This window comes from Capricornis sumatraensis, chromosome 4 (genome assembly GCF_032405125.1).
Source record: "Capricornis sumatraensis isolate serow.1 chromosome 4, serow.2, whole genome shotgun sequence".
NCBI lineage: Eukaryota > Metazoa > Chordata > Mammalia > Artiodactyla > Bovidae > Capricornis > Capricornis sumatraensis.
Window position 1 is genome coordinate 41,609,039 of NC_091072.1, and position 25,051 is coordinate 41,634,089.

At 37.1% G+C, this 25,051-nt stretch overlaps 1 protein-coding gene across 1 annotated transcript in view; it reads left to right on the forward strand.

Annotated features, from left to right (window-relative positions):
• CSMD1 (CUB and Sushi multiple domains 1) overlaps positions 1-25,051 on the forward strand; it is a 1,675,023-nt gene that overhangs the window by 1,064,270 nt on the left and 585,702 nt on the right. The window contains exon 8 of the mRNA XM_068971399.1: positions 5,842-5,929. Within this exon, the coding sequence (XP_068827500.1) occupies positions 5,842-5,929 (88 nt within the window). The remainder of the gene's footprint in view (positions 1-5,841; positions 5,930-25,051) is intronic.

Here is a 25,051-nt window from a genome sequence, read left to right on the forward strand (position 1 = left end):
CTAAGGGATTCCTGGCCATAGTAGTAGATGTAATGGTCATCTGTGTTAAATCCACCCAGTCCAGTCCATCTTAGTTCACTGATTCCTAGAATGTTGACGTTCACTCTTGCCATCTCTTGTTTGACCACTTCCAATTTGCCTTGATTCATGGACCTAACATTCCAGGTTCCTATGCAATATTGTTCTTTAGAGCATCAGACCTTGCTTCCATCACCAGTCCCATCCACAACTGGGTATTGTTTTTGCTTCAGCTCCATCTCTTTATTCTTTCTGGAGTTATTTCTCCACTGATCTCCAGTAGCATATTGGGCACCTATTGACCTGTGGAGTTCCTCTTTCAGTATCCTATCATTTTGCCTTTTCATACTGTTCATGGTTATTTCACTATCCATCCATTAATCTGAGGTCCAAAATACTTCAGATCAAAGCAGTGTGTTTTTGACAACTTATTTCTATGTAAACTATACATTTGAAACCCTAATGTTGTGATAATAACATTTTGTGTTATCAAAAATGACAGCAATTCTTGTTTCACCTATTTCTATGTTGTTCTTCAGTCACTCAGTCATGTCCGAATCATTGTGACCCCATGGACACAAAGTTGTGTCCAAATCTTTGTGGCCTTCACCATCTCCTGAAGCTTGCTCAGACTCATGTCTGTTGAGTCAGTGATGCCATCCAACCATCTCATCCTCTGTTGTCCCCTTCTCCTCCTGCCTTCAGTCTTACCCAGCATCAGGGTATTTTCCAAGAAGTTGGCTCTTCAAATCAGGTGACCAAAGTATTGGAGCTTCAGCTTCAGCATCAGTCTTTCCAATGAATATTCAGGATTGATTTCCTTTAGGATTGACTAGTTTGATCTCCTTGCAGCCGAAGGGACTCTCAAGAGTCTTCTCCAACACCACAGTTCAAAAGCATATAATCTTTGGTGCTCAGCCTTCTTAGCGGTCCAACTCTCACACCATACATAACTATTTGTAAAACCATAGCTTTGATTACATGGACTTTTGTTGGCAAAGGAATGTCTCTGCTTTTTAATACACTGTCTAGGTTTGTCATAGTTTTTGTTCCAAGGAGCAAGTGTCTTTTAATTTCATGGCTGCATTCAGCATCCACAATGATTTTGGAGCCCACCAAAATAAATAAAATCTGTCACTGTTTCCATTTTTTCCCCAACTATTTGCCATGAAGTGATGGAACTGGATGCCATGATCTGAGTTTTTTGAATGTTGAGGTTTTAGCCAGTTTTTTTTTACTCTTTTATTTCACCTTCATCAAGAAGCTCTTAGTTTCTATGAAGCTTGTCAGTATATGCTTATCATTCTGGGATCAAAACTGACAGCTGGTAGAGAAGGTGCATATATTCAGTAGAAAGAAAAAAATATCAAAAATTCTATTATGCATATGAAAATGTCCCATGTGATGCTGTTTAAGTGAAAACAACCCTGTTATAGCTAAATGAAGGAAATTACCACAATATGAAATATTGTTGAAATTAACTTTTAATCAAGGTATTGGCTTTTGAGGAAAGAGTAATACAGATGCTTCATTCTTACTGTGATACAGCATCTTGCAAATCAAAAAAGGGAAGTGCCTTAAAAAGTAAAGCCTGAATCCATTAAATGTGAAAGAACAAATGTCAGTGTTGACTTATTCAAACTGATTATCACAGAAAAGCCTGAGGTTCACACTAGCCCACAAACACACATGCCTAGCATGGGGTTTTTGACATGTAAAGGTCATTGATACAGTGGAGATATTGCTACCTGAGGAATTTCAACTAGAATGTGTTTTGTGTAACAAGGTTCTTGATTGTTATGCAACTAGAAACATATGTCACCTCTCTGAAAGTTTAAAATGGTTAGAATTAGTCTCAAAATTAATCCAGCTGAAATATGTCTTTAAGTTTCTGAAGAAATAAATATCAACAATAAAAATATGCTATAATAAGTCACAGGAGCAATATCACTAAAAAGTGTGAGTTGACTAAAATGACTTCTATTTTGGATTATTAATGCAAAGATCTATTAATATAAACCAAATTTTAACTTTGAAAAATGGCATCTTACATGAAGGTTTAATATTCCAGTCAATTTGTTGTTCTAGTGCTCTGAAGGTGGCTAATGGTCTCATGTGGAAAGCCTGTGAATCTGGTCTTTTTTACTGCAGGAAAATTGCCACCAGATGGCATTTGAACTAAAGCCTCGTGGTTGGGACCATATGGCTTCCCATGTGTATGCTTGACTGGGAGATAACACATGAATACACCTTTCTCCTTTACTTTTTGGTTCATTTTTACAATAAAATGAATTTTATTAATAATTTAAAAAATTATTTTTAAAAGCCTCACTTGAATTCGCAAAGGCCTTTAATATACACTATCTCACTAGCTCACTGGAGCAAATGTAAGAAAATAAACCTGGATCTATAATCAATTGAGTGGTAACTCTGTCCTCAGTTCTTTCTTGGAAAATGGGTTTGACATTGTCTCCTCATGGAATGGTTGTAAGGATTCAGTTTTAAATGTGTATAAATGATACTTGTAGTTTCTAGCCAAGATTAAATTGGCTTTAATTTAATCTTAAGTAAAGTTTAATTTTACATTGTCATCATCATCATTCGTAGTACTTTATTTCTAATTACTTCTGATTGTTTCACTAGTCTAAATCTTGTCTCTGCCAGTTTATTTGTTTATGATATCCTTTTTCATAGAAGCAATTTGTGTATACTTCTTTTGTGTTGATTGCTTCCTTTACTAGGGCACCAATCTAGCTATATAATTTGTTCAAAAAACAAATTTGTGTTGAATTTGAATTGATGATCACAAGACATGTCCTCAAAGACCAGGATAATTTTCACTACTGAACAAATCTTCTGTCCACTCACCCATATGAGGTAAAGCCAAACTATTGACACTGTGTTGTGGTGAAGGAGAGTGTAGCATTTATTGCTGGTGCCAAGCAAGGAGTCCTGATTGCTAGTGCTTAAAAGGCCTGAACTCCTCAAAGTCTTTCATGAAAAGGTTTTTAAAGACAAGGCGGGGGGGGGGGGGGGGAGGAGGGTTGCTGGGTGTGTGATCAACTCATGGACATTCTTCTGGTTGGTTGGTGGTGAAGTAATTGGGAGTCAGCATCATCAGCCTTCTGGTTCCAACCAGTATGTGCTTGTGGTCAGGATGCAGTTAACCTCTTCCCTCTGGTGGGTGGGGCTTTTAGTATCTTCAAAGCAGCTCAAAGGACATGGCTCCAAATGTTATCTGTCTCTTAGGAGGAACTGAAGGTCCTTGACTTTGTTTAATGGCTAAAGTATTATAATTTTGTCTTGCTTGACTGTTTTCCTTTCTTTCTACATTTTCTCACTTCTCTAATTTAGTTTATTATTTTGAACTTGGGGAAGACTTAAGAGGCTCAAGTATTCTATGGACAAGAAGAAAGCAGAGGACATGGAGGAATCTGTCGTGGGAAGGCCTTGTAGGACCTGGCTCGGTTACAATTTAATGGGAAAAGCACGATTCTTACTGCTCTATTTACTTCATAGGAACCTTGTGAGGGTCTAATGAGATGGCATAAAAGCCAACATGCTGTGAAAGAGTAATTTGATTATGTATACATTAATATAATTTCCACAGTTTTAATCTAAATTCATTCAAAGTCTTTTACAAACTATCTGATTTGTATCTCTTCATCCACGTGTATAATTTTATATCTTACATTACTATTAGTTAATGATGGGTCATGAAACTACCTACTGAATATTCCAGTTTTGATTTTAAATTCTAAGATTTTGACTGAAGTGTCGTATATTTGTTAGTATTTATGACATGCGTCCTGTGATATTTGGTTAAGATATAATTTGACAAAATTAGAGTTAAAATGATAGTAAGTCCAGGAATTCCTCTCTATTGGAAGTGTTTCTCTCCAGCATCAGGATCCTGCTTGAAGCAAATATATCACCATCATTCTTTGCAAATTTAAGCTTCAGTTTTGAGACTCATTAATTGCTGATGATGCTAATGGAATGAGTAGTTGAGTTTGAGGAACTAGTTTTCTTGTACATAAAGTGTCACCATGGATTTCTATCATTATCCTGTTACGCGCCTATCTCTGTTTCAGAAAATCAAACATATTTATCATTTATCTCTCAATCATTTTTTTGTTATCTTCCTGCCATCTGCAAACTATTCAGACTTAACTATTTCATTCAGTGCACTCGGAGAATTCCAAATAAGCACTCTTGTTTTGAATAAGTAAGCAGCTTTGACATTATCTTTAAAAAAGACCCATAATACTTTGAGTTGATTTGTGTGGGTTCCTTCAATTGTCATTAACTTTTTTGCTACTATTCCATGTGAGAAAAACAGAGGCGATATAGAGGTAGATCCTTCTAAGCCTTTAAGTTGTTGACGGCTCAGTTGGTAAAGAATTTGTCTGAAATTCTGAAGAGCCCAGTTCAATTCCTGCATTGGGAAGATCCACTGGAGAAGTGATAGGCTATCCACTCCAGTATTCTTGGGCTTTCCCTGTGGCTCAGGTGGTAAAGAATACACCTGAAATGCAGAAGACCTGGGTTCGAACCCTGGGTTGGGAAGACCCCTGGAGAAGGGAAAGGCTATCCACTCCAGTATTCTGGCCTGGAGAAGTCCATGGACTATATAGTCATGGGGTCACAAAGAGTCAGACATGACTGAGTGACTTTCACTTTCACTTTAGACCAGTGTGATATGCTAAAATAGTGCAGTAAGAACCACCCTACTGTGGACTACTTCCCCTATAAACAGTGATAGCCATTCACCTTGAGGAGGATGACTTGACACAGTAATAACTGTTTCACTTGAGCAAATGTGGGAGTTAAACAGCTGATGATGGCAGAGAAAATATGGTGGAAGTTAAATTCTTTATTGAGGCTTGACAATTTATTAAAGCTAGAACACTTTTAGAAAATAAATTTTAGAGACGTTTTAGTAGACCACTGACTACAGATTTAAAAACCTGTACTGTGACAAGATGGTACCAAGAGTTACAAATTTGAAATTCAAACATGATAAGGTCCAGAGTGAAAAAGAGATGATCACTACTACCTAACAGGAAGGTCTTCCCAGAAGCACTCCTGCAGGCTTCCTCTCATGTGTCATTGAACTGAACTGAGTCACAAGACCACTATTGAAAATTTCTGGAAAGAGAGCATGTTGCCTTGATTGGATTAGACTACTCAGATAGTGGGATGGTTACTGGAGTAGTGGCCACTCTAACAAGCAAATGAATCCTTTAAAAACTAATCTGTGATTGTAAACCATCCTAGCAGGAGGAAAGACTCTTTATACACAGATTCAAAAAATAAATCAGCACACTGCACAAGAAGATTGTTATTTGTTTAACTTAAATGATAAGCATTTTTCATGTTTGCAATATAATAAGTAACTTTATGTGAAGTATCCGTTGTATAGATCTAAATAGATAATTAACACTTCCATTTCATCCATGGAAATGAATGAAAGCTATCTTCTATATAAGCTAAGCGGTTTGTGGCATGATGCTCTTTTTTTTTTCCCCGTCATGCTATTAATTGTTAGTTGTCATAAAGGTGATCTTAATGAGAAAATGTTAATTGTATGAAGACTTCGTTAGTAGAAGAAAGAGTTCCAACCGAAGATTTTTGGCATCCTCTATAAAAGTCTGTTTTTTTAAGAATAAGAGTAGATTTATTTTAATCTAACTAAACTGTCTGAATTCTTAATAGAAATCACATATTAAGGCATCATCATTAAAGAGCCAAATCTGTCTAATATAATGTCATTATACAGATATTTCCTGAGCAGTATCATCATGTTTCTTTCTATTACAGTAACGCAAGGAGGTGTTGCTTTGGTCTCCGACATGTGTCCAGATCCTGGGATTCCAGAGAATGGCAGGAGAGTGGGTTCGGACTTCAGGTAGGAGAGAAAGTATTTATTTCCATAGCACGTTACTTTCTAGCTCATTATAATTTCACCCTGTAGTTTTAATTATCTTACCTTTTGATTTAAAGGTGCAACTTCTCAATTATCATGCAGCTATAATATCTGTGGAATTCTAAAACACATTGTGGTGGAAAATTCCAGATACTCCAGAGTCTGTTCCTTTCAGTGTATAAGTCACTATTAAAAATCCAACTTGATGCATCTGATCAAAATTTGTGTACAAGACTTTTTTTCTGATTTTAATTTGCTACCTTCCCATTTAGGCTTTCCTGGTGGTTCAGTGGTAAAAAGAATCCACTTTCCAGTGCAGGAGACACAGGAGATGTGGGTTCTATTCCTGAGTCAGGAAGATCCCCTGGAGAAGGAAATGGCAATCCACTCCAGTATTCTTGCCTGGAAAATCCCATGGACAGAGGAGCCTGGTAAGCTATAGTCCATGGGGTCACAAAAGAGTGGATACAGCTGAGCAACTAAATGACAACACCTTCCTATGAAAAGAAAATTGTTAAGTGTTAGTCACTTAGTTGCCTGACTCTTTTCAACCCCATAGACTTTAGCCCTCCAGTCTCCTCTGTCCATGGAATTCTCCAGGCAAGAATATTGGAGTGGGTTGCCACTTCCTTTTCCAGGAGATCTTCCTAACCCAGGGATTGTACCCTTGTCTCCTGCATTGCAGGCAGATTCTTCACCATCTGAGCCAATTCTAATGCAGTTTAGTTATTGTTTTTAAAAAAAGATAACAAAAAATTTAGCTATAGTCATAATTATTTCATTAAATAAACTTTTATAATAATGAATGTGAGTGGCAGTCAATGCAGTTTATGAAGAAAATGTTATGATTCATTTTATTAGATTATGATTAGTAGAGTCTGCTTTATAGTTGATACATTATGAATAAAGTAATGATTATAATAGTGATTTCTTTTTAGATTTTTGTCTTTAATTAGTTCAATAAATTGAACATTCTCTAGCTTACAAGATGAATATTAGTATTAGAAGTAAGCTGCAAAGTCAAAGAGTAAAGGGGAGCAAGAGCAAGTTTTTATTCCTTATAATCCCATTATTTTTGAAAAAAAAAAACAGGAAAAGAGAGTTGAGGCTGCTAAAGTGAGCTGAAAATTGAATGAAAGCAGTGATACATTTAGAGAAGGAAGAAGAAATATACTTGGTGAAACTGGAATAGCAGTGTCTTTTTTTATGACTAGAGGAAATAATAAAATTGTCTATAGAGTGGCTGTAATGAAATTGGTAAAATGAAATAAATATATATATATATGTGTGTGTGTGTATATATATATATATTTACATGAAAAGGAAACATAAGTATAGATGTGCTACTGAAATACTTTTGACAATAGCATTGTTCTTATTTTAAATGGAATAGACAACTGGAATGGTTACAGTTGTTGACTAAACACACACACAACTTGACAGCTGTGAGTTAAGTTTTATTTGGGGCAAAACGAGGACCGCAGCCCGGGAGACAGCACCTCAGATCCCTCTGAGAGACTGCTCTGAAGAGGCAGTGGGGAAGGTCAATACATAAGGTTTCAGTGAGTGGGGGAGTTCAGTGCAATCAAATGCCTACTTTACAAAAGGTTCTCTGTTAGTCACAAGGAACTGATGGCACCATGAAGGGATTTAGCATTTTTCTAGATATGAAGAGATGCAAGGACTGGGATTGTTAGGAGAGTGTATAATTTCCTTGCTTCTGTCTCACTGCAGCAAAAATTTGAAGCAACGGATGGACCAGTGTTATAGCTCAGCTTTATTAGGAAAAACAAAGGATGGTTCATCCTCTGAGGAGTGAGGGCAGGCAGACCCAAAAGACAAGAGAAGAGAGGACCCCAGCTCAAATTGGGCTCCTCCTTTAGTATGTTGTTTCTCCTCCCCCTGGGCCTGCCCTGTGTAAACCAGGCTAGCTGGGAGGGCCGTCCGCTTTACCCGAGGTCCTCACTCTGGTCCGTGGACCTTCCTTTGTTCTATTTTTGTGGGCTTTTCCCTTCTTTGTCTTTTAGCCATTTTGGACTCCTTTTCCTATTCTGATTGCCTAACAGGATCATGAAATCAGTTCCTGAAAATATCTAGCTCTCTAAAGACCAGTTCCACGGGGTGCCCTGGAGCACAGAGTGCCTCACTCCACCTGAACCCCTCAGGCAGTGGGGGTGCTGAAGGCCAGCTGCAGCACAGGGTTCAGTCTCCACAGAGGCAGGTGGCAAGTGCCCATGTGGCTGCTGTTCAGCTCCTGGCGATGCTCTTGGCACATGCCAGTTTGTAGCTGACACAATTTAAATGTCGCAAATACTGAGTATACCTTAAGGTGGTAGTATTTTAGTTCAGGTTCCTTTGGAGAAGAGCCTCAGATAGCAACTCTGAAGTGAATTTTTTTGTAAAAGGGCCCTCTGGTTATGGGGAACAGAGAAAACGGGATAAAGAGAATAGAAGACTGAGCAGGAAGTTGATTTTAACTACAGGTTAGCTTCCATCTCAATCCAGGGGGAATTCCAGGGCAAAATTATCCACTTTTTTTGCCCCTTGCCCTTGCCTTTCATTATTGGCTTCCTACATTAGTGTCAAGGAAGTTCCTGGAACAAAAGTAGGTTATGAGCAGTTATTAGCACCCCAGGGTTTTTCTGCGTCCTTTACGTGGTGTCTTTATGGGTGTGGTGGCCAGCTAAGAAAGAAAACTACTGATTTCAAATGTAGAACAGCCATCAGTGGAAGGCATTCAGGAACATGATTAATTTTTAAATGATGCAAATGGTTCAAATTTGCAGTCTTGCTAGAACCCATAGAGCATATTTGTCCTCAGGATTCCTTTCTTATCTTAGAAGTAACCTTCTTCTTCTGTCTCCCTTACCTGGAGGTGGTGGGGGGAGGGGGGTTTGGGGAGGTGTTCTCCAGGCCTTGCTTCCAAAAAACCTTATACATCTCTCTGCTGGGTTGGAGCAGTAAATCTGCATTACTGTTTTACACACCGTCTTCCCCTACCCAACTGAAGGATAGTTAGTCCCTTTTTGTCTCTCCCTCCTTGGTGACAGAAAGGGTGGCGGATACAAAGGAACTCCAGGAGTATTTTCCAAAGCACTTGTGTATGAGAGGAATTGCCCATTCAATACTCTGTCATCCTTGGAACCCAGAAACTTCCTGGGTCTATTTGGTAGAGCTCTAGTTTAAAACAAAGCAAATTATCTGACAATGTCAAACTGTTCCAATTAGCAAAATATGGTAAAGAGAGCCAGAGAAACTGACTAATTTTCAAAAGTTAACAAGGAATTCAGAAACATCCAGGGCCAGTATCTATTTGCCACAAGGGCAGGAAGAGATTTACTTAGCATGTAAGGTGGCTGTGCTGGCCTCTGCTCTGTCTCATCCTGAGAACAGCCTTATTCCTACAGAAGCTTACCTGAAGATGAGCCTTAGCTACTGGAGTTTGTTGATGCGTCTGGACGGGAAGCCAGGCTGGGTGTATGCCTGGCAGGTCAAAGCAGGGGTGCAATGGCTCCATCTAAAACTGTCAGTCTTTCATATTCTTAATTTTCTGGGGGAATTTCTATGTTTAATTAGTTTACCTGTCTCTGAGTTTATGGCAGTCAAATAATATAACAGCTGAGAAAATTATTTGAAAGATTAAATTTTCTATAGAAGTATATGTGTGTGCATGCTAAGTTGCTTCTGTCCTGTCCAATTCTGTGCAACCTTATGGCCTGTAGCCCACCAGGCTCTTGTATGTAGGATTCTCCAGGCAAGAATACTGGAGTGGGTTGACATGCCCTCTTCCAGGGGAAGCTTCCCGACCCAGGGATCAAACCCGTGTCTCTTAAACATCTCCTGCATAGGCAGGCAGGTTTTCTTTTACCACTAGTACCACCTGGGAAACCCCAATAAAACACATATTACTGATTAAAAAATATAATCACAACCTGAAAGTAAAGAGTTATTTTATTCGGTGGGAAAGTTTGGGACTCCAAGTCTGGGAGAGAGAATTTCAGTAGCTCTGAAAAAAAATGCTCCAAGGAGGCAGGAGGGGGAGTCAGGCCACATAACAAGTTTGCAACTAAGGGAGCAGGCAGACTGAACATCAAAGGTCAGGAATCAAGTTAAGGAATTTAGCACTGTCTGTATGGGAAGATCCAAGCCCCTGGGCTGACTGAATTCCTTCCTCTTAGATGCATCTCAGCTGTCTGGAGCCAATCTTGTTTCCTGGTTCATCTTGCTTCCTGCATTCCCCCAGCCCCTCAACAGTCCTGTTTTGGGGGTGGGGGTGGGGGGTGGCAGCATCCCCTGGATTGCAGTTTTGAGAACCCTCAATCACATTTGCAGGCCAGAAACCGGTGATGGCTGTGACATGTCTTGTTTATTAATATGACAGGAGATATTTTCATTTCACTGTCCTTCCCCATGGTCATAAATTCCACTACATTTGCAAGACATTTCATGACCTTTTTTTGATCCCAGGAAACTTGGGGCTTCATCCCAGATCAAGTGAATGTCCTCATTGAAATATCACTCTAAGTGTTAATTTCTGGATTAGGCCCATTGAGAAATAATAAAAGATTCTCAGATTCCTCTATCTTCTAACCTAATAGGATCCAGGAGATATTTCCCTTGTTACCTCTTCCCATAACTAGAATCACACTATTACAATTATTCTAAGTTATAAATCTGATCTATTTCTTGGTTATACATCATATAATACAAAAAAAATCTTATAAAAGAAACAGATTATAAATAATGCAGCTAATAAGGTGATTAAAGTTACACATAGGGATTTATGCCATGAGCTTTCAGAACCAAATCATCTTTTAAAACATCACCCATTACGGGATCCATCTGGTCTGTAAACACAACCTTCAGTTCGAATTATAGCACAGGTGCCCTCTTGAGATGCTGTAAGGATATTAAGGACCATACGATTTTGTAAGACAGCTTTTCTTATCATAGAGATCTCAGAATTTAGTAGGCTAATAGCCTAGTTGCTATCATTTAATGCCTACTGAATGAGTTTTGTCAAGGCTTCAATGTGAGAAATAACATTTTCCAATCCTACTGAAGGTGCAAAAATAGTTAAGTGATCATACCAGTGAAACACAGGTCTCTTGGCCCACTGAGCTGGTATTGATGGTAAATTTGCTGGAGTCACATCTAAATTTGCATGTAAGTGGTCTTGAGCCAAAGGGAATCCTGAAGTATGCCTTCCTAGCCAGCCACCAGGGTCACAGATTGGACCCACAAAGCCTTTGAGTCCTGTTAGGTGTCAGCCAGTATATTTCTGGTCTTCTGATACAATTGGTTTCATATCAGTCACTGGCTTTAAGAAAAATGGTACTTTGGTAGGTTTCATAAGACACCCAGCTGGATTTTCTAGTGTTATTAGGTTTATTATCTTTGGTATGATTTAATTGTTCCCAACATAGGGGGGCCTTTAGGCTTAGACAACCATATCCTGGTATTAGTCAAATAAATCCATCCCATACTGTTTACTCTTTTTTTTTTTTTTTTTTAACACCTGGAATTTAGCCAGTTGCTTTTATTGAGCTCTAGCAACCTTAAGGGAAAATTCATATTTATGGCCAGGGTCAGAATAAGTATGTTTGATTGGCCAAATGAATGGGCCCCATCTAGTGATATCAGTAGTAGCTGTGAAAGTGAAGTCGCTCAGTCGTGTCCGACTCTTTGCAACCCCATGGACTGTAGCCCACCAGGCTCCCCCATCCCTGGGATTCTCCAGGCAAGAATACTGGAGTGGGTTGCCGTTTCCTTCTCCAGGGGATCTTCCCAACCCAGGGATCGATCTCAGGTCTCCCGCATTGCAGGCAGACGCTTTAACGTCTGAACCACCAGGGAAGCTCTAAAAGTACACCTCAAGCCAGCCAGGAGTCGAACCTAGAATCTTCTGATCCGTAGTCAGACGTGTTATCCATTGCATTCCTTTCTTCCAAGATAAACTTTTTAGATCCATCCGATCAGAATCTTGGAGGGGAGAAACCCATCAAGGTAAACCAGAAGCACTGAATGTAGGTAACTGACCATAAACCCAACAATTGGACCAATTTCTAAAATTTAAATAATATCATGACAGTGATAGAAAAAAAAATTTTTTTTTAATTCACTTGTAAGAGTCCAAGAGACCAAGAATAAAACTTATGAACAATCATATGGGTCAGGTCTGGCACCCTGGGCCAGCTGTCTACTTCTGATCTGTCTTCTTCTCTCCCTGGTGTTGGTGTTTCCGTATTATCAGTGTCGCTCTAAGGTGAGTGTGAGGTGAGCAGTTCTCTCCAGAGACGAGTCTGGTGCGGGACCCCATTTTTAGGTCGGAAATATGACTCTAAGAGTCAGTCCCCGTCAGTTTTGCTGTGCATGAGCTAGTCAAAAAAACCTGGTAACATCTGTTCCATTTAGCTTGCAGGGGGCGGAGTCCTTTAAATGATGTCTTTTTTAAAATACATAGTCTCCTGGTTGTAAGTCTGGAGATGTCTGATCTTCATCTGAGGATAAATTACTATAATAAACTTCAGAAACAAGTTTAGAATGACATCAATAATTTGATTAAACCCTTGCAATAATACAGTATATCTCCCTTAAGTAACATAAGATCATACAGTCTTTTATGCAATCTCATTGGTCGCCCTGTAATAATTTCAAAGGGAGACAAATTATATTTGTCAAAGGAGTGGATCTATGTTGAGGAGAACTGATGGAATGGCCTTGGGCCAAGGGAAGAAATGCTGCTGCTGCTACTGCTGCTAAGTCACTTCAGTCGTGTCCGACTCTGTGCGACCCCACAGACGGCAGCCCACCAGGCTCCCCCATCCCTGGGATTCTCCAGGCAAGAACACCGGAGTGGGTTGCCATTTCCTTCTCCAAGGGAAGGAATAAACACATGTAATTTTAGCCAAGTGAGTTTTAATTGTTCTATTTGTCCTTTCCATTAACCCAGAAAACTGGGAATTGTAGTCACAGTGGAAATGTTTCATCATCCACCAGATTTTGCAAATTTCTTTAACAATTAGATCAGCAAAATAGGTCCCTCTGTCACTATGTATTTCAGAAGGAATTCCCCAGATGGGAATTACCCTTTCTAAAGCCGATTCCCTACCAAATTTGCCTTGGCCCTTCTGCATGTTTAAAGATTTGAGTACAGTGGAGTTAGGAAACTTGGATATTCTGCAGCATATAACATTTTAGTATAACCACTAGAATTACAACTCACAAAATTTTATCAGCATATGTCAAATGTTAGGGATTCCATATAAAATTTGGAATATCTATAGTAATAATTTTATCTATATATTACAACCTAAAATTTATATTCAATCACTTGACAACGTTTTTGAATTAAAAATACCAAGTAAACTTCACTTAACATTCATCCCTGAGATTTCTCAGAGATGTTTCTTTGAAGCATCCATCCAAGAGTCAGCTGGAGGCTAAAAAACACAGTTAGAATTTGACATTTTTGAAGTTTGTTAGAAATATCAAAAAGATTTTTAAAAAAAGGATTAGAGGTCACTGAAACAATACTATCCATTTAACCAAGGTCACAAAGAAAATAAATATAAATAATTTAAGGGCACAGAAATTCACAGAATGTGTTATAAAAAGGAACACTTAAACAGAAATAAAATCCCCAGTCTTGTATTAGCTTAGTTAAATTCAATCTAAATTTAATTAATCCTGACTATGAATAAAATTTTTTCCTCAGAGTTCCTTTTCATAATCTCTAATGACTTTTTGTATCCATCTTGTCTTTCAGTTTTAATTGAAATGAAATTAATGAGCCCTTTTTTTTAACTAAAATAAAATTTCATTTCTCATAACTTCTTTACTTAAAACGTACATTTTATTTCCTTTTGCATCCTGAAAAGTTACTGTATTATTTTAATAGCTTTAATTACATGTTTAAACTAGAATCCTCCACCATAAAAACTTAATTTTAGTAAAACTAAAGTAAGTAATTAATAGTAAAGAGCTCTATTTAAATTTAATAACAGAGTAAGTAAGTAAGTAAGTACTTACAAGTAAGTAATTACATACTGTCTTTACATTGGCATTTTATAGATTGGTGACCTTTAACATCAGTGATAATTTTTTAACCTTTTGTTTTCTGAGAAAATCTTAGATGATACCAATATTTTCATTAATATTTTAAATACTCTTAATTTTTAAAAATAATTGATGTGTCAATATCTTTTAAATAAATAAACTTTCATCACTTAGCTTAAATTGGCACATCTTTAAAATCTTAAATTACCAAACATCTGGTAAGATCATTTTAGACATTTCTAAAATATGATTACTTAAAAGTCTTAATCCCAAAGCTTTTATCTCATTTACATTTGTCTTGAAGTTTCATGTCCAGTTATTTTCTTGCACAAGATTAGTTCCTTTTTAATAAACTTAGGTATAATAAACTATTATACTTAATTTTGATGCCTCTGAATGATACCTATATTAATTTATGTCAATAAACTTACCCATTGATATTAGGTATCAACAACATTAAATATTTCCCAGTTCATGTGAACCTGAAAGTCATCTTGGCCAATTTTCTTTAAATGTAAGCACTTTTTATTAAAATGAAATAGAGCTCTTTATGGCAGAAAGTGAAGAAGAACTAAAGAGCCTCTTGATGAAAATGAAAGAAAATAGTGAAAAGTTGGCTTAAAGCTCAACATTCAGAAAACTAAGATCATGGCATCTTGTCCCTTCACTTCATGGCAAATACATGATGAAACAGTGGAAACAGTGGCTGACATTATTTTTTTGAGCTCCAAAATCACTGCAGACAGTGATTGCAGTCATTAAATTAAAAGACGCTTACTCCTTGGAAGGAAAGTTATGACCAACCTAGAAAGCATATTAAATAGTAGAAATTACTTTGTTAACAAAGGTCCATCTAGTCAAGGCTATGGTTTTTCCAGTGGTCATGAATGGATGTGAGAGTTGGACTATAAAGAAAGCTGAACACCAAAGAATTGATGCTTTTGAACTGTGGTGTTAGAGAAGACTCTTGAGAGTCCCTTGGAGTGCAAGGAGATCCAACCAGTCCATCCTAAAGGAAATCAGTCCTGGGCGTTCATTGGAAGGACTGATGTTGAAGCTGAAACTCCAATACTTTGGCCACCTGATGTGATTATTTTACAAGTGGTTGACCAGTTTTCCCAGCACCACTTGTTAAAAAGATTGTCTTTTATCCATTGTATATTCTTGCCTCATTTGTCAAAGATAAGGTGTTCATAGGTGCGTGGATTTATCTCTGTGCTTTCTATTTTGTTCCATTGATCTATACTTCTCTTTGTGCCAGTACCATACTGTCTTGATGACTGTGGCTTTGTAGTAGAGCCTGAAGTCAGGCAGGTTGATTCCTCCAGTTCCATTCTTCTTTCTCAAGATTGCTTTGGCTATTCAAGGTTTTTTGTATTTCCATACAAATTGTGAAATTATTTGTTCTAGCTCTGTGAAAAATACCGTTGGTAGCTTGATAGGGATTGCATTGAATCTATAGATTGCTTTGGGTAGTATACTCATTTTCACTATATTGATTCTTCCAATCCATGAACACGGTATATTTCTCCATCTATTAGTGTCCTCTTTGATTTCTTTCACCAGTTTTTTATAATTTTCTATATATAGGTCTTTAGTTTCTTTAGGTATTCCTAAGTATTTTATATTTTTTGTTGCAATGGTAAATGGAATTGTTTCCTTAATTTCTCTATTTTCTCATTATTAGTGTATAGGAATGCAAGGGATTTCTATATGTTGATTTTATATCCTGCAACTTTACCTATATTCATTGATTAGCTCTAGTAATTTTCTGGTGTAGTCTTTAGGGTTTTCTATGTAGAGGATCATGTCATGTGCAAACAGTGAGAGTTTTACTTCTTCTTTTCCAATTTGGATTCCTTTAATCTCTTTTTCTGCTCTGATTCCTGTGGCCAAAACTATGTTGAATAGTAGTGGTGAGAGTGGGCATCCTTGTCTTGCTCCTGACTTTAGGGGAAATGCTTTCAATTTTTCACCAATAATGTTTGCTGTGGGTTTGTCATATATAGCTTTTATTATGTTGAGGTATATTACTTCTATTCCTGGTTTCTGGAGAGTTTTTATCATAAATGGATGTTGAATTTTGTCAAAGGCTTTCTCTGCATCTATTGAGATAATCATATGGCTTTTATTTTTCTATTTGTTAATGTGGTTTATTACATTGATTGATTTGCAGATATTGAAGAATCCTTGCATCCCTGGGATAAAGCCCACTTGGTCATGGTGTATGATCATTCTGATTGCTAAAATTTTGTTAAGGATTTTTGCATCTATGTTCATCAGTAATATTGGCCTGTAATTTTCTTTTTTTGTGGCATCTTTGTCAGGTTTCGGTATTAGGGTGATGGTGGCCTCATAGAATGAGTTTGGAAGTTTACCTTCCTCTGCAGTTTTCTGGAAGACTTGGAGTAGGATAGGTGTTAGCCCTTCTCTAAATTTTTGGTAGAATTCAGCTGTGAAGCCATCTGGACCTGGGCTTTTGTTTGCCGGAAGATTTCTGATTACAGTTTCAATTTCCTTGCTTGTGATGGGTCTGTTAAGATTTTCTATTTCTTCCTGGTTCAGTTTTGGAAAGTTGTAGTTTTCTAAGAATTTGTCCATTTCTTCCAAGTTTTCCATTTTATTGGCATATAATTGCTGATAGTAGTCTCTTATGATCCTTTGTGTTTCTGTGTTGTCTGCTGTGATCTCTCCATTTTCATTTCTAATTTTATTGATTTGATTTTTCTCCCTTTGTTTCTTGATGAGTCTGGCTAATGGTCCGTTAATTTTATTTATCCTTTCAAAGAACTAGCTTTTGGCTTTGTTGATTTTTGCTATGGTCTCTTTTGTTTCTTTTTCCTTTATTTCTGCCCTAATTTTTAAGATTTCTTTCTTTCTACTAACCCTGGGGTTCTTCATTTCTTCCTTTTCTAGTTGCTTTAGGTGTAGAGTTAGGTTATTTACTTGACTTTTTTCTTGTTTCTTGAGGTATACCTGTATTGCTATGAACTTTCCCCTTATCACTGCTTTTACAGTGTCCCACAGGTTTTGGGTTGTTGTGTTTTCATTTTCATTCATTTCTATGCATATTTTGATTTATTTTTTGATTTCTTCTGTGATTTCTTGTTATTCAGCAGCATGTTGTTCATCCTCCATATGCTGGAATTTTTAATAGTTTTTCTCCTGTAATTGAGATCTAATCTTACTGCATTGTGGTCAGAAAAGATGCTTGGAATGATTTCAATTTTTTTTTTTTAATTTACCAAGGCTAGATTTATGGCCCAGGATGCGATCTTTCCTGAAGAAGGTTCCGTGTGCACTTGAGAAAAAGGTGAAATTCATTGTTTTGGGGTGAAATATCCTATAGATATCAATTAGGTCTAACTGGTCTATTGTATCTTTTAAAGTTTGTGTTTCCTTGTTAATTTTCTGTTTAGTTGATCTGTCCATAGGTGTGAGTGGGATATTAAAGTCTCCCACTATTATTGTGTTATTGTTAATTTCCCCTTTCATACTTGTTAGCATTTGTCTTACATATTGCGGTGCTCCTATGTTGGGTGCATATATATTGATAATTGTTATATCTTCTTCTTGGATTGATCCTTTGATCATTATGTAGTGTCCTTCATTGTCTCTTTACAAATAATTTCTTTAAATATGTTTATTTATTTATTTTACAATATTGCATTGGTTTTGCCATACAAATAATTTTTTTATTCATTTGAAGTAACTCACTTTAAAAAGAAAAAAATACTCATTAAAATAATCATTAGACCTTTCCCCCTACTTTTTTGTTGATATTCTTTATTGTTCTAATTAGAACTTGTATGAAAAGGCAAAAAAAAAAAAAAATGACATGGAAAGAGGAACTCCCCAGGTCAGTAGGTAGGTGCCCAATATGCTGCTGGAGAAGAGTGAAAAACTAGCTCCAGGAGGAATGAAGAGGCTGAACACAAGTGGAAACAACACCCAGCTGTGGATGTGTCTGCTAGTGGAAGTAAGTCTGACACTGTAAAGAGCAATGCTGCATAGGAACCTGGAATGCTAGATACATAAATCAGGGTAAACTGGAAGTGATCAAACAGGAGATGGCAAGAGTGAACACTGACATTTTAGGAATCAGTGAACTAGAAAGGACTGGAATGGGAGAATTTAGTTCAGATGACCATTATATCTACTACTGTGGGCAAGAATCCCTTAGAAGAAAAGGAGTAGCCCTCACAATCAACCAAAGAGTCTGAGATGCAGTATTTGAGTGCAGTCTCAAAAATGACAGAATGATCTCTGTTCGTTTATAAGGCAAACCATTCAATATCACAGTAATCCAAGTCTATGCCCCAACCACTAATGATGAAGAAGCTGAAGTTGAATGGTTCTTTGAAGACATGCCAGACATTCCAGAACTAGAACCAAAAGAAAGATGTCCTTTTCTTCATAGGGGACAGGAATCCAAAATTAAGAAGTCAAGAGATACCTGGAGTAACAGGCAAATTTGGCCTTGGAGTACAAAATGAAACTGAACAAAGGCTAACACAGTTTTGCCAAGAGAACACACTGGTCATAGCAAACACCCTCTTCCAACAACACAAGAGAAGACTCTACACATAGACATCACCATATGGTCAATACCGAAATCAGACTGATTATATTCTTTGCAGCTGAAGATGGAGAAGCTCTATACAGTCAGCAAAAACAAGATCAGGAGCTGACTGTGGCTCAGATCATGAACTCCTTATTGCCAAATTCAGACTTAAATTGAAAAAAGTAGGCAAAACCAGGTATGACCTATATCAAATCTCTGACAATTATACAGTGGAAGTGACAAAGAGACTAAAAGGATTAGATCTGATAAAAAGAATGCCTGAAGAAATAAGGACAGAGGTTCATAGAATTGTACAGGAGGCAGTGATCAAAACCATCCTCAAGAAAAAGAAGCCCCAAAAGGCAAACTAGTTGTCTGAGAAGGACTTACAAATGGCTTAGAAAAGAAGAGAAGTGAAAGTCAAAGGACGAAAGGAAAGATATACCTATCTGAATGCAGAGTTCCAAAGAATAGCAAAGAGAGATCAGAGAGTCTTCCTAAGTGATCGGTGCAAAGAAATACAAGGAAACAATAGAATGGGAAACATTAGAGATCTTCAAGAAAATTACAGATACCAAGGGAACACTTCATGCAAAGATGGGCACAATAAAGGACAGAAATGGTAAGGACCTAACAGAAGCAGAAGATATTAAGAAAGCATGGCAAGAATACACAGAAGAAATATACAGAAATGATCTCAGTGACCTGGATAATCATGATGTGTGATCACTCACCTAGAGCCAGACATCCTGGAATGTGAAGTCAAGTGGGCCTTAGAAAGCATCACTACAGAATTCCAGCTGAGCTATTTCAGATTATAAAAGATGATGCTGATTAATTGCTTCACTCAGCATGCCAGCAAATTTGGAAAATGCAGCAGTGGACACAGGACTGGAAAAGGTCAGTTTTCACTCAAGTCCCAAGGAAAGGCTATACTAAAAATATTCAAACTACCACACAATTGTACTCACATCACACACTAGCAAAGTAATGTTCAAAGTCCTCCAAGCTATGCTTCAACAGTACCTGAATCAAGAACTTCCACATGTTCAAGGTGAATTCAGAAAAGACTGGATTTTTTTATTTAGAGGGACCAGAGATCAGGTTACCAACATCCGTTGGATCATAGAAAAGTAAGAGAATTCCAGAAAAATATCTTCTTCTGCTTCACTGACTATGCTGAAGCCTTTGTGTGGATCACAACAAACTGTGGAAAATTCTTCAACAGATTGGAATACCAGGCCATTTTGCCTGCCTCCTGAGAAATCTGTATGGTCAAGAAGCAACAGTTAGAATGGGACATGGAACAACGGACTGGTTCCAAATTGGAAAAGGAGTACATCAAGGCTGTATGTTGTCACCCCGGTTATTTAACTTATATTCAGAGTACATCGTGTGAAACACTGGGCTGGACAAGATCACCAGGATAAATATCAATAATCTCAGATATACATATGACATGACCCTTATGGCAGAAAGCAAAGAGGAACTAAAGAGCCTCCTGATGAAAATGGAAAAGGAGAGTGAAAAAGCTGGCTTAAAACTCAACATTCAAAAACTAAGATCATAGCATCCAGTCCCATCACTTCATGGCAAATAGGTGGGGAAACATGGAAACAGTGACTGACTTTATTTTGGGGTCTCCAAAATCACTGCAGATAGTGACTGCAGCCATGAAATTAAAAGACACTTACTCCTTGTGGGAAAAAAAAAAAAAAGCTATGACAAGCCTAGACAGCATGTTAAAAAGCAGAGTCATTACTTTGCCTGCAAAGGTCCATCTAGTCAGTGCTATGGTTTTTGCAGTAGTCATGTACGGATGTGAGAGTTGGGCCATAAAGAATGCTGAGCACCAAAGATTTGAGGCTTATGAACTGTGGTGTTGGAGAAGACTCTTGAGAGTCCCTTGGACTGCAAGGAGATCAGACCAGTCAATCCTAAAGGAAATCAATCCTGAATATTCATTGGAAAGACTGATGCTGAAGTGGAAGCTCCAATATTTTGGCCACCTGTTGCGAAGAGCTGACTCATTAGAAAAGACCCTGATGCTGGGAAAGATTAAAACAGGAGGAGAAGGGGACAACAGAGGATAAGATGGTTGGATGGCATCACTGACTCGATGGACATGAGTTTGAGCAAGCTCCAGGAATTTGAGATGGATAAGGAAGCCTGGCATGCCACAGTCCATGGGGTCTCAAGGAGCTGGACACTACTGAGTGACTGAAAAACAGCAACAGTGTTTTTTTTTGGTAAGACCCATTGAGAAGAAGCCCTCAATGAAGCTTCCTAAGTCAGTTTTTCTCATTCCAATAAATGTTCTTAAGTTAATTTGACCTCTGTTTTATAGGTATCAACAAAACAGTTGTTTGCAGTGAGAGCACTCTAGATTTAATAATTTTTTTAGTTTTTTTTTTTAATTTTCAAAGGATCCATCATCTGGCCACCAATAAATTAAAGCTCCGTGGTGATGAAGATGATTAAGAATGCTAAAAGACCTCTTATAGGCCAAAGAGCAACAAGCGCACAATAAAGCAATCTAGGAAAATCAGATAGAACATTTATATCTCAAAGTCAAAGAGAAATTTAAGCTTGCCCTTAGAAGGCCTTGCTGATTCATGTCAATGTATGGCAAAACCAATACAGTATTGTAAAGTAAAATACAGTAAAAATAAAAAATAAAAAGATTTTACTAAGCCAGCTTTTAATTTTTAACTGCAGTACACATCGTTTTGTGGCATATAGATTGAGAAACAATGGTAACAGTGACAGACTTTATTTTCTTGGGCTCCAAAATCACTGCAGATGGTGACTGCAGCCATGAAGTTAAAAGATACTTGCTCCTTGGGAGAAAGGCTATTATAAAGCTAGACAGCATATTAAAAAACAGTATATTAAAAAGCAGAGACATTACTTTGCCAACAAAGATCCACATAGCCAAAGCTACAGTTTTTCCAGTAGTCATGTATGAATGTGAGAGTTGAACCATAAAGAAGGCTGAGCGCTGAAGAATTGATGCTTTGGAACACTGGTGTTGGAGAAGACTCTTAAGAGCCCTGGATTGCAAGGAGATCAAGCCAGTCAATCCTAAAGGAAATCAGTCCTGAATATTCATTGGAAGGACTGATGCTGAAGCTGAAACTCCAATACTTTGGCCCCCTGATGCAAAGAGTCAACTCATTAGAAACGACCCTGATCCTGGGAAAGATTGAAGGCAGAAGGAGAAGGGGACAATAGAGCATGAGATGGATGAATGGCATCACCAAGTCAAAGGACATGAATTTTGGCAAGTTCCAGAAGATGTGAAGGACAGGGAAGCCTGGCATGCTGCAGTCCATGGGGTCACAAAAAATTGGACCTGAGTGACTGAATAACAACAATAATGCAACAAAGAGCCCCCTCAATATTTAGGGCAAGATTTAATTTTTCCAGTTAGTTACGTACTTACAAGTATGAGCTCCATTCCTTGTTTCCTTCTATGACGGAGCCACCTCAGGATCTTTCAACCAATCCCCAGGTATTTTTCGTTAAAAGTGAGCCTGCCCCGATCCATACCTTTCCATGGGTGCAAATTCTGTAGGTATCTCCCTCCTGAGCCCCACCGACTATCTAGACTCTAGATGCGTATTTCCCGGTGTCTTCCCACCACCCCCCTCCCCAGCACCTTACTGAGAAGGGGCAGATACCTGCTATACCCCACCAACTAAACATTCAGGACCTCAACAAATACGGGAGACCCAAGGACCAGGAGATGCGTAATAAAAGCCGTCCTGAGTTCCCAAGAAAGCGGATGCGTACAACGGGCCTCTGCTGGTACCATGGCTCCAGTTTCTTGTAGAGTTCAGACAGAGGAGTGAAACATGCTCTGGGTCCTTCCTTTTGGTCACCAAAGCTGTCAACTAAAAAATATAGTCACAACCTGAAAGCAGAGAGTTATTTTATTTGGTGGGAATGTTTAGGACTCTGAGCCCAGGAGACAGCATCTCAGTAGCTCTAAGAATACTGCTCTAAGGAGGCTGGTGGGGAAGTCAGGCTATATACAAGTTTGCAACAAAGGAAGCAGACAGTCTGAATATCACATGAACTCTCATTCACATTTGGAGGCCAGAAATTGGTGATGGCTGTAACATTTCTGGTTTATTAATATGTTAAGAGATATTTTCATTTCACAATACCAATGTAAATATTATTTTTGCTGTTTTTGAGTGTATAGTGTTTGTTTATACAGAAATATAAGCTAGTTTTGGGAGCTTTATTTATATAGATTTCCTAGGACTTTCGTCCTAGTTGATCCTGTAAACTACAAATAAAGACAATTTTATTTTCTTTCTTTTCCACCTGAATGTAGTTCATTTACTTTTCTTTCTTGGAGGAACTGGTTAGTACCAACATTACCAGGTTGAATAAGATTAGTCAGACATTCTTGTTTTATTCCTTTTCTTAGAGGGAAGGCATTCTGATTTCATCAGTAAGAATGATATTAATTATACTTTTTTTTTCATAGATTCCTTTTTATCAAATTGTGGAAGTATCCTATTTTTAGTGTTGGGAGTTTTTACAGAAATGGGTGTGGGATCTTCTTTGTTTGTTTAGTTGTTAATATGATTAATTACATTGATTGATTTTTAATTTAAACCAGCCTTACATTCTGAGATAACCTTAATTTGGTCATAATGTTTTATCCATGTTATATAATGTTGGATTTGCTATTTTTAAGGTTTTTTTTTTTCTTGGCCTGTATGGTCACAAGACATATTGGCCTACAGTCTTTTCTTGCAAGGACTTTGTCTGATTTTGCTATCAGAGTAATAATATTATTCTTATAAAATTAATTAGGAAACATTCTATCCTCTGAAATATCCTGGAAGAGTTTGTAAGAGTCAATAATATATCTTTCTTAAGCTTTTGAGAAATTTATCAGTAAAGCCACCTGTAGTTAGAATTTTCTTATGAGTTTTTAAAAAATTATTACTACTTAAGCTTCTTTTCTACCTGCACACCTATTCCAGTTATCTATCTCAATTCAAATGAATAGATTTGACCATTTGTATCTTTCAAATTTAAAGGAATTTTTCAGTTTAATCTAAGTTGTCAAGTTTATTGGCATAAAGTTATTCGTAATATTCTCTTATCATCTTTAAATCAACAGTGATAGTAAATTTCCAATTGCTGATGTTGGTAATTGTGTTTTTCTATTTTACCTGATTATTTGTCTATGGATATGTCAGTGTTAATGATCTCAAAAAAAGTACATTTGATTTTACTAATTTTTCTGTATTAGGCTTATTTTTCTTATATTCCACTGATTTTGTTCTTATTATTTTCTTTATTCTGATCACTGTTGGATTAATTTGCTCTTCTTTTCCTAGTTTCTTAAGATTGAAGTTGTAATTTCAGATGTTTTTTTCTTTTCTAATATGGGTGTTCAGTGCTATAGATTTCACTCTTGAACTACTTTAACTTCATCCCATAAAGTTGATATTTATCTTTTCCTGCAATTCAAAATACTTTTCTACTTTCTCTTGTAATTACTTCTGCTAATTGTGGGTTATTTCTAAAGCATCCTATTTAGTTTCCAAATATCTAAGGATTTTCCCAGGATCTCTGTGGTCAGAGAGATACTTTTATGGCTTGAATCCTTTTAAATTTATTATAATGATTTTATGACCTAGAATATGCTCCTACTCGGCAAAAATTCCACATACCCTGGAAAAGAATGTATGTTCTACTATAGTTGGGTAAAGTGTTTGTTAAAGGTCAATTAGGTCAAATCAGTTCTTAATAGCATTCAAGTCTTTAATAGTTTTAGTGATTTTGTGATCACTTGTTCTAGCTGTTTTTGTGAGAGGTATATTGAAACCTTCTACTACATTTGTCAGCTTGTTTATTTCTTTTTGTAGTTTTATCAGTTTTTGCTTCATGTGTTTTGAAGCACTGTTATTAGGTACATATGTGTTCAAAATTTGCTATGTATTTTAATGAATTTTGATCTTATGAAGTGACCCACTTTATCCTTGGTCCTGTTTTATACTCTTGGTAGTATTTTTTGCATTCTATTAGCACAGGTACTCCAGCTTTCTTTTGATTAACATTAGTATGGTAACCCTCCATATGGATCAGTCCATCTGCTTCTGCATTTAATCTGTTGCACTAGGTTGTTTTGGATAAAATATTAAAAAAAAAAAAAGAATACTGCCTTACATATAGTTGAAAAAGAAATGGATATTTTAATACTTTTTAAAAATAATTATTTATATTATTTTATACTATAACAAAAATAGCAATTATATTTTCTAAATTGTTAGCTGCTCTGTGAAATATGAAACCATAACAATAAATGTGTCCTACATTAAAAGCTGTTGATCTAGCTTCCTTCTTGAATTAATATTTTATATGTGTATGATTTTATACCACCATGCTTTGATCATTTGGCAAATAATGATTCATTGAGTTGTGAGTTCTTCCACATATTGATACATTTCACT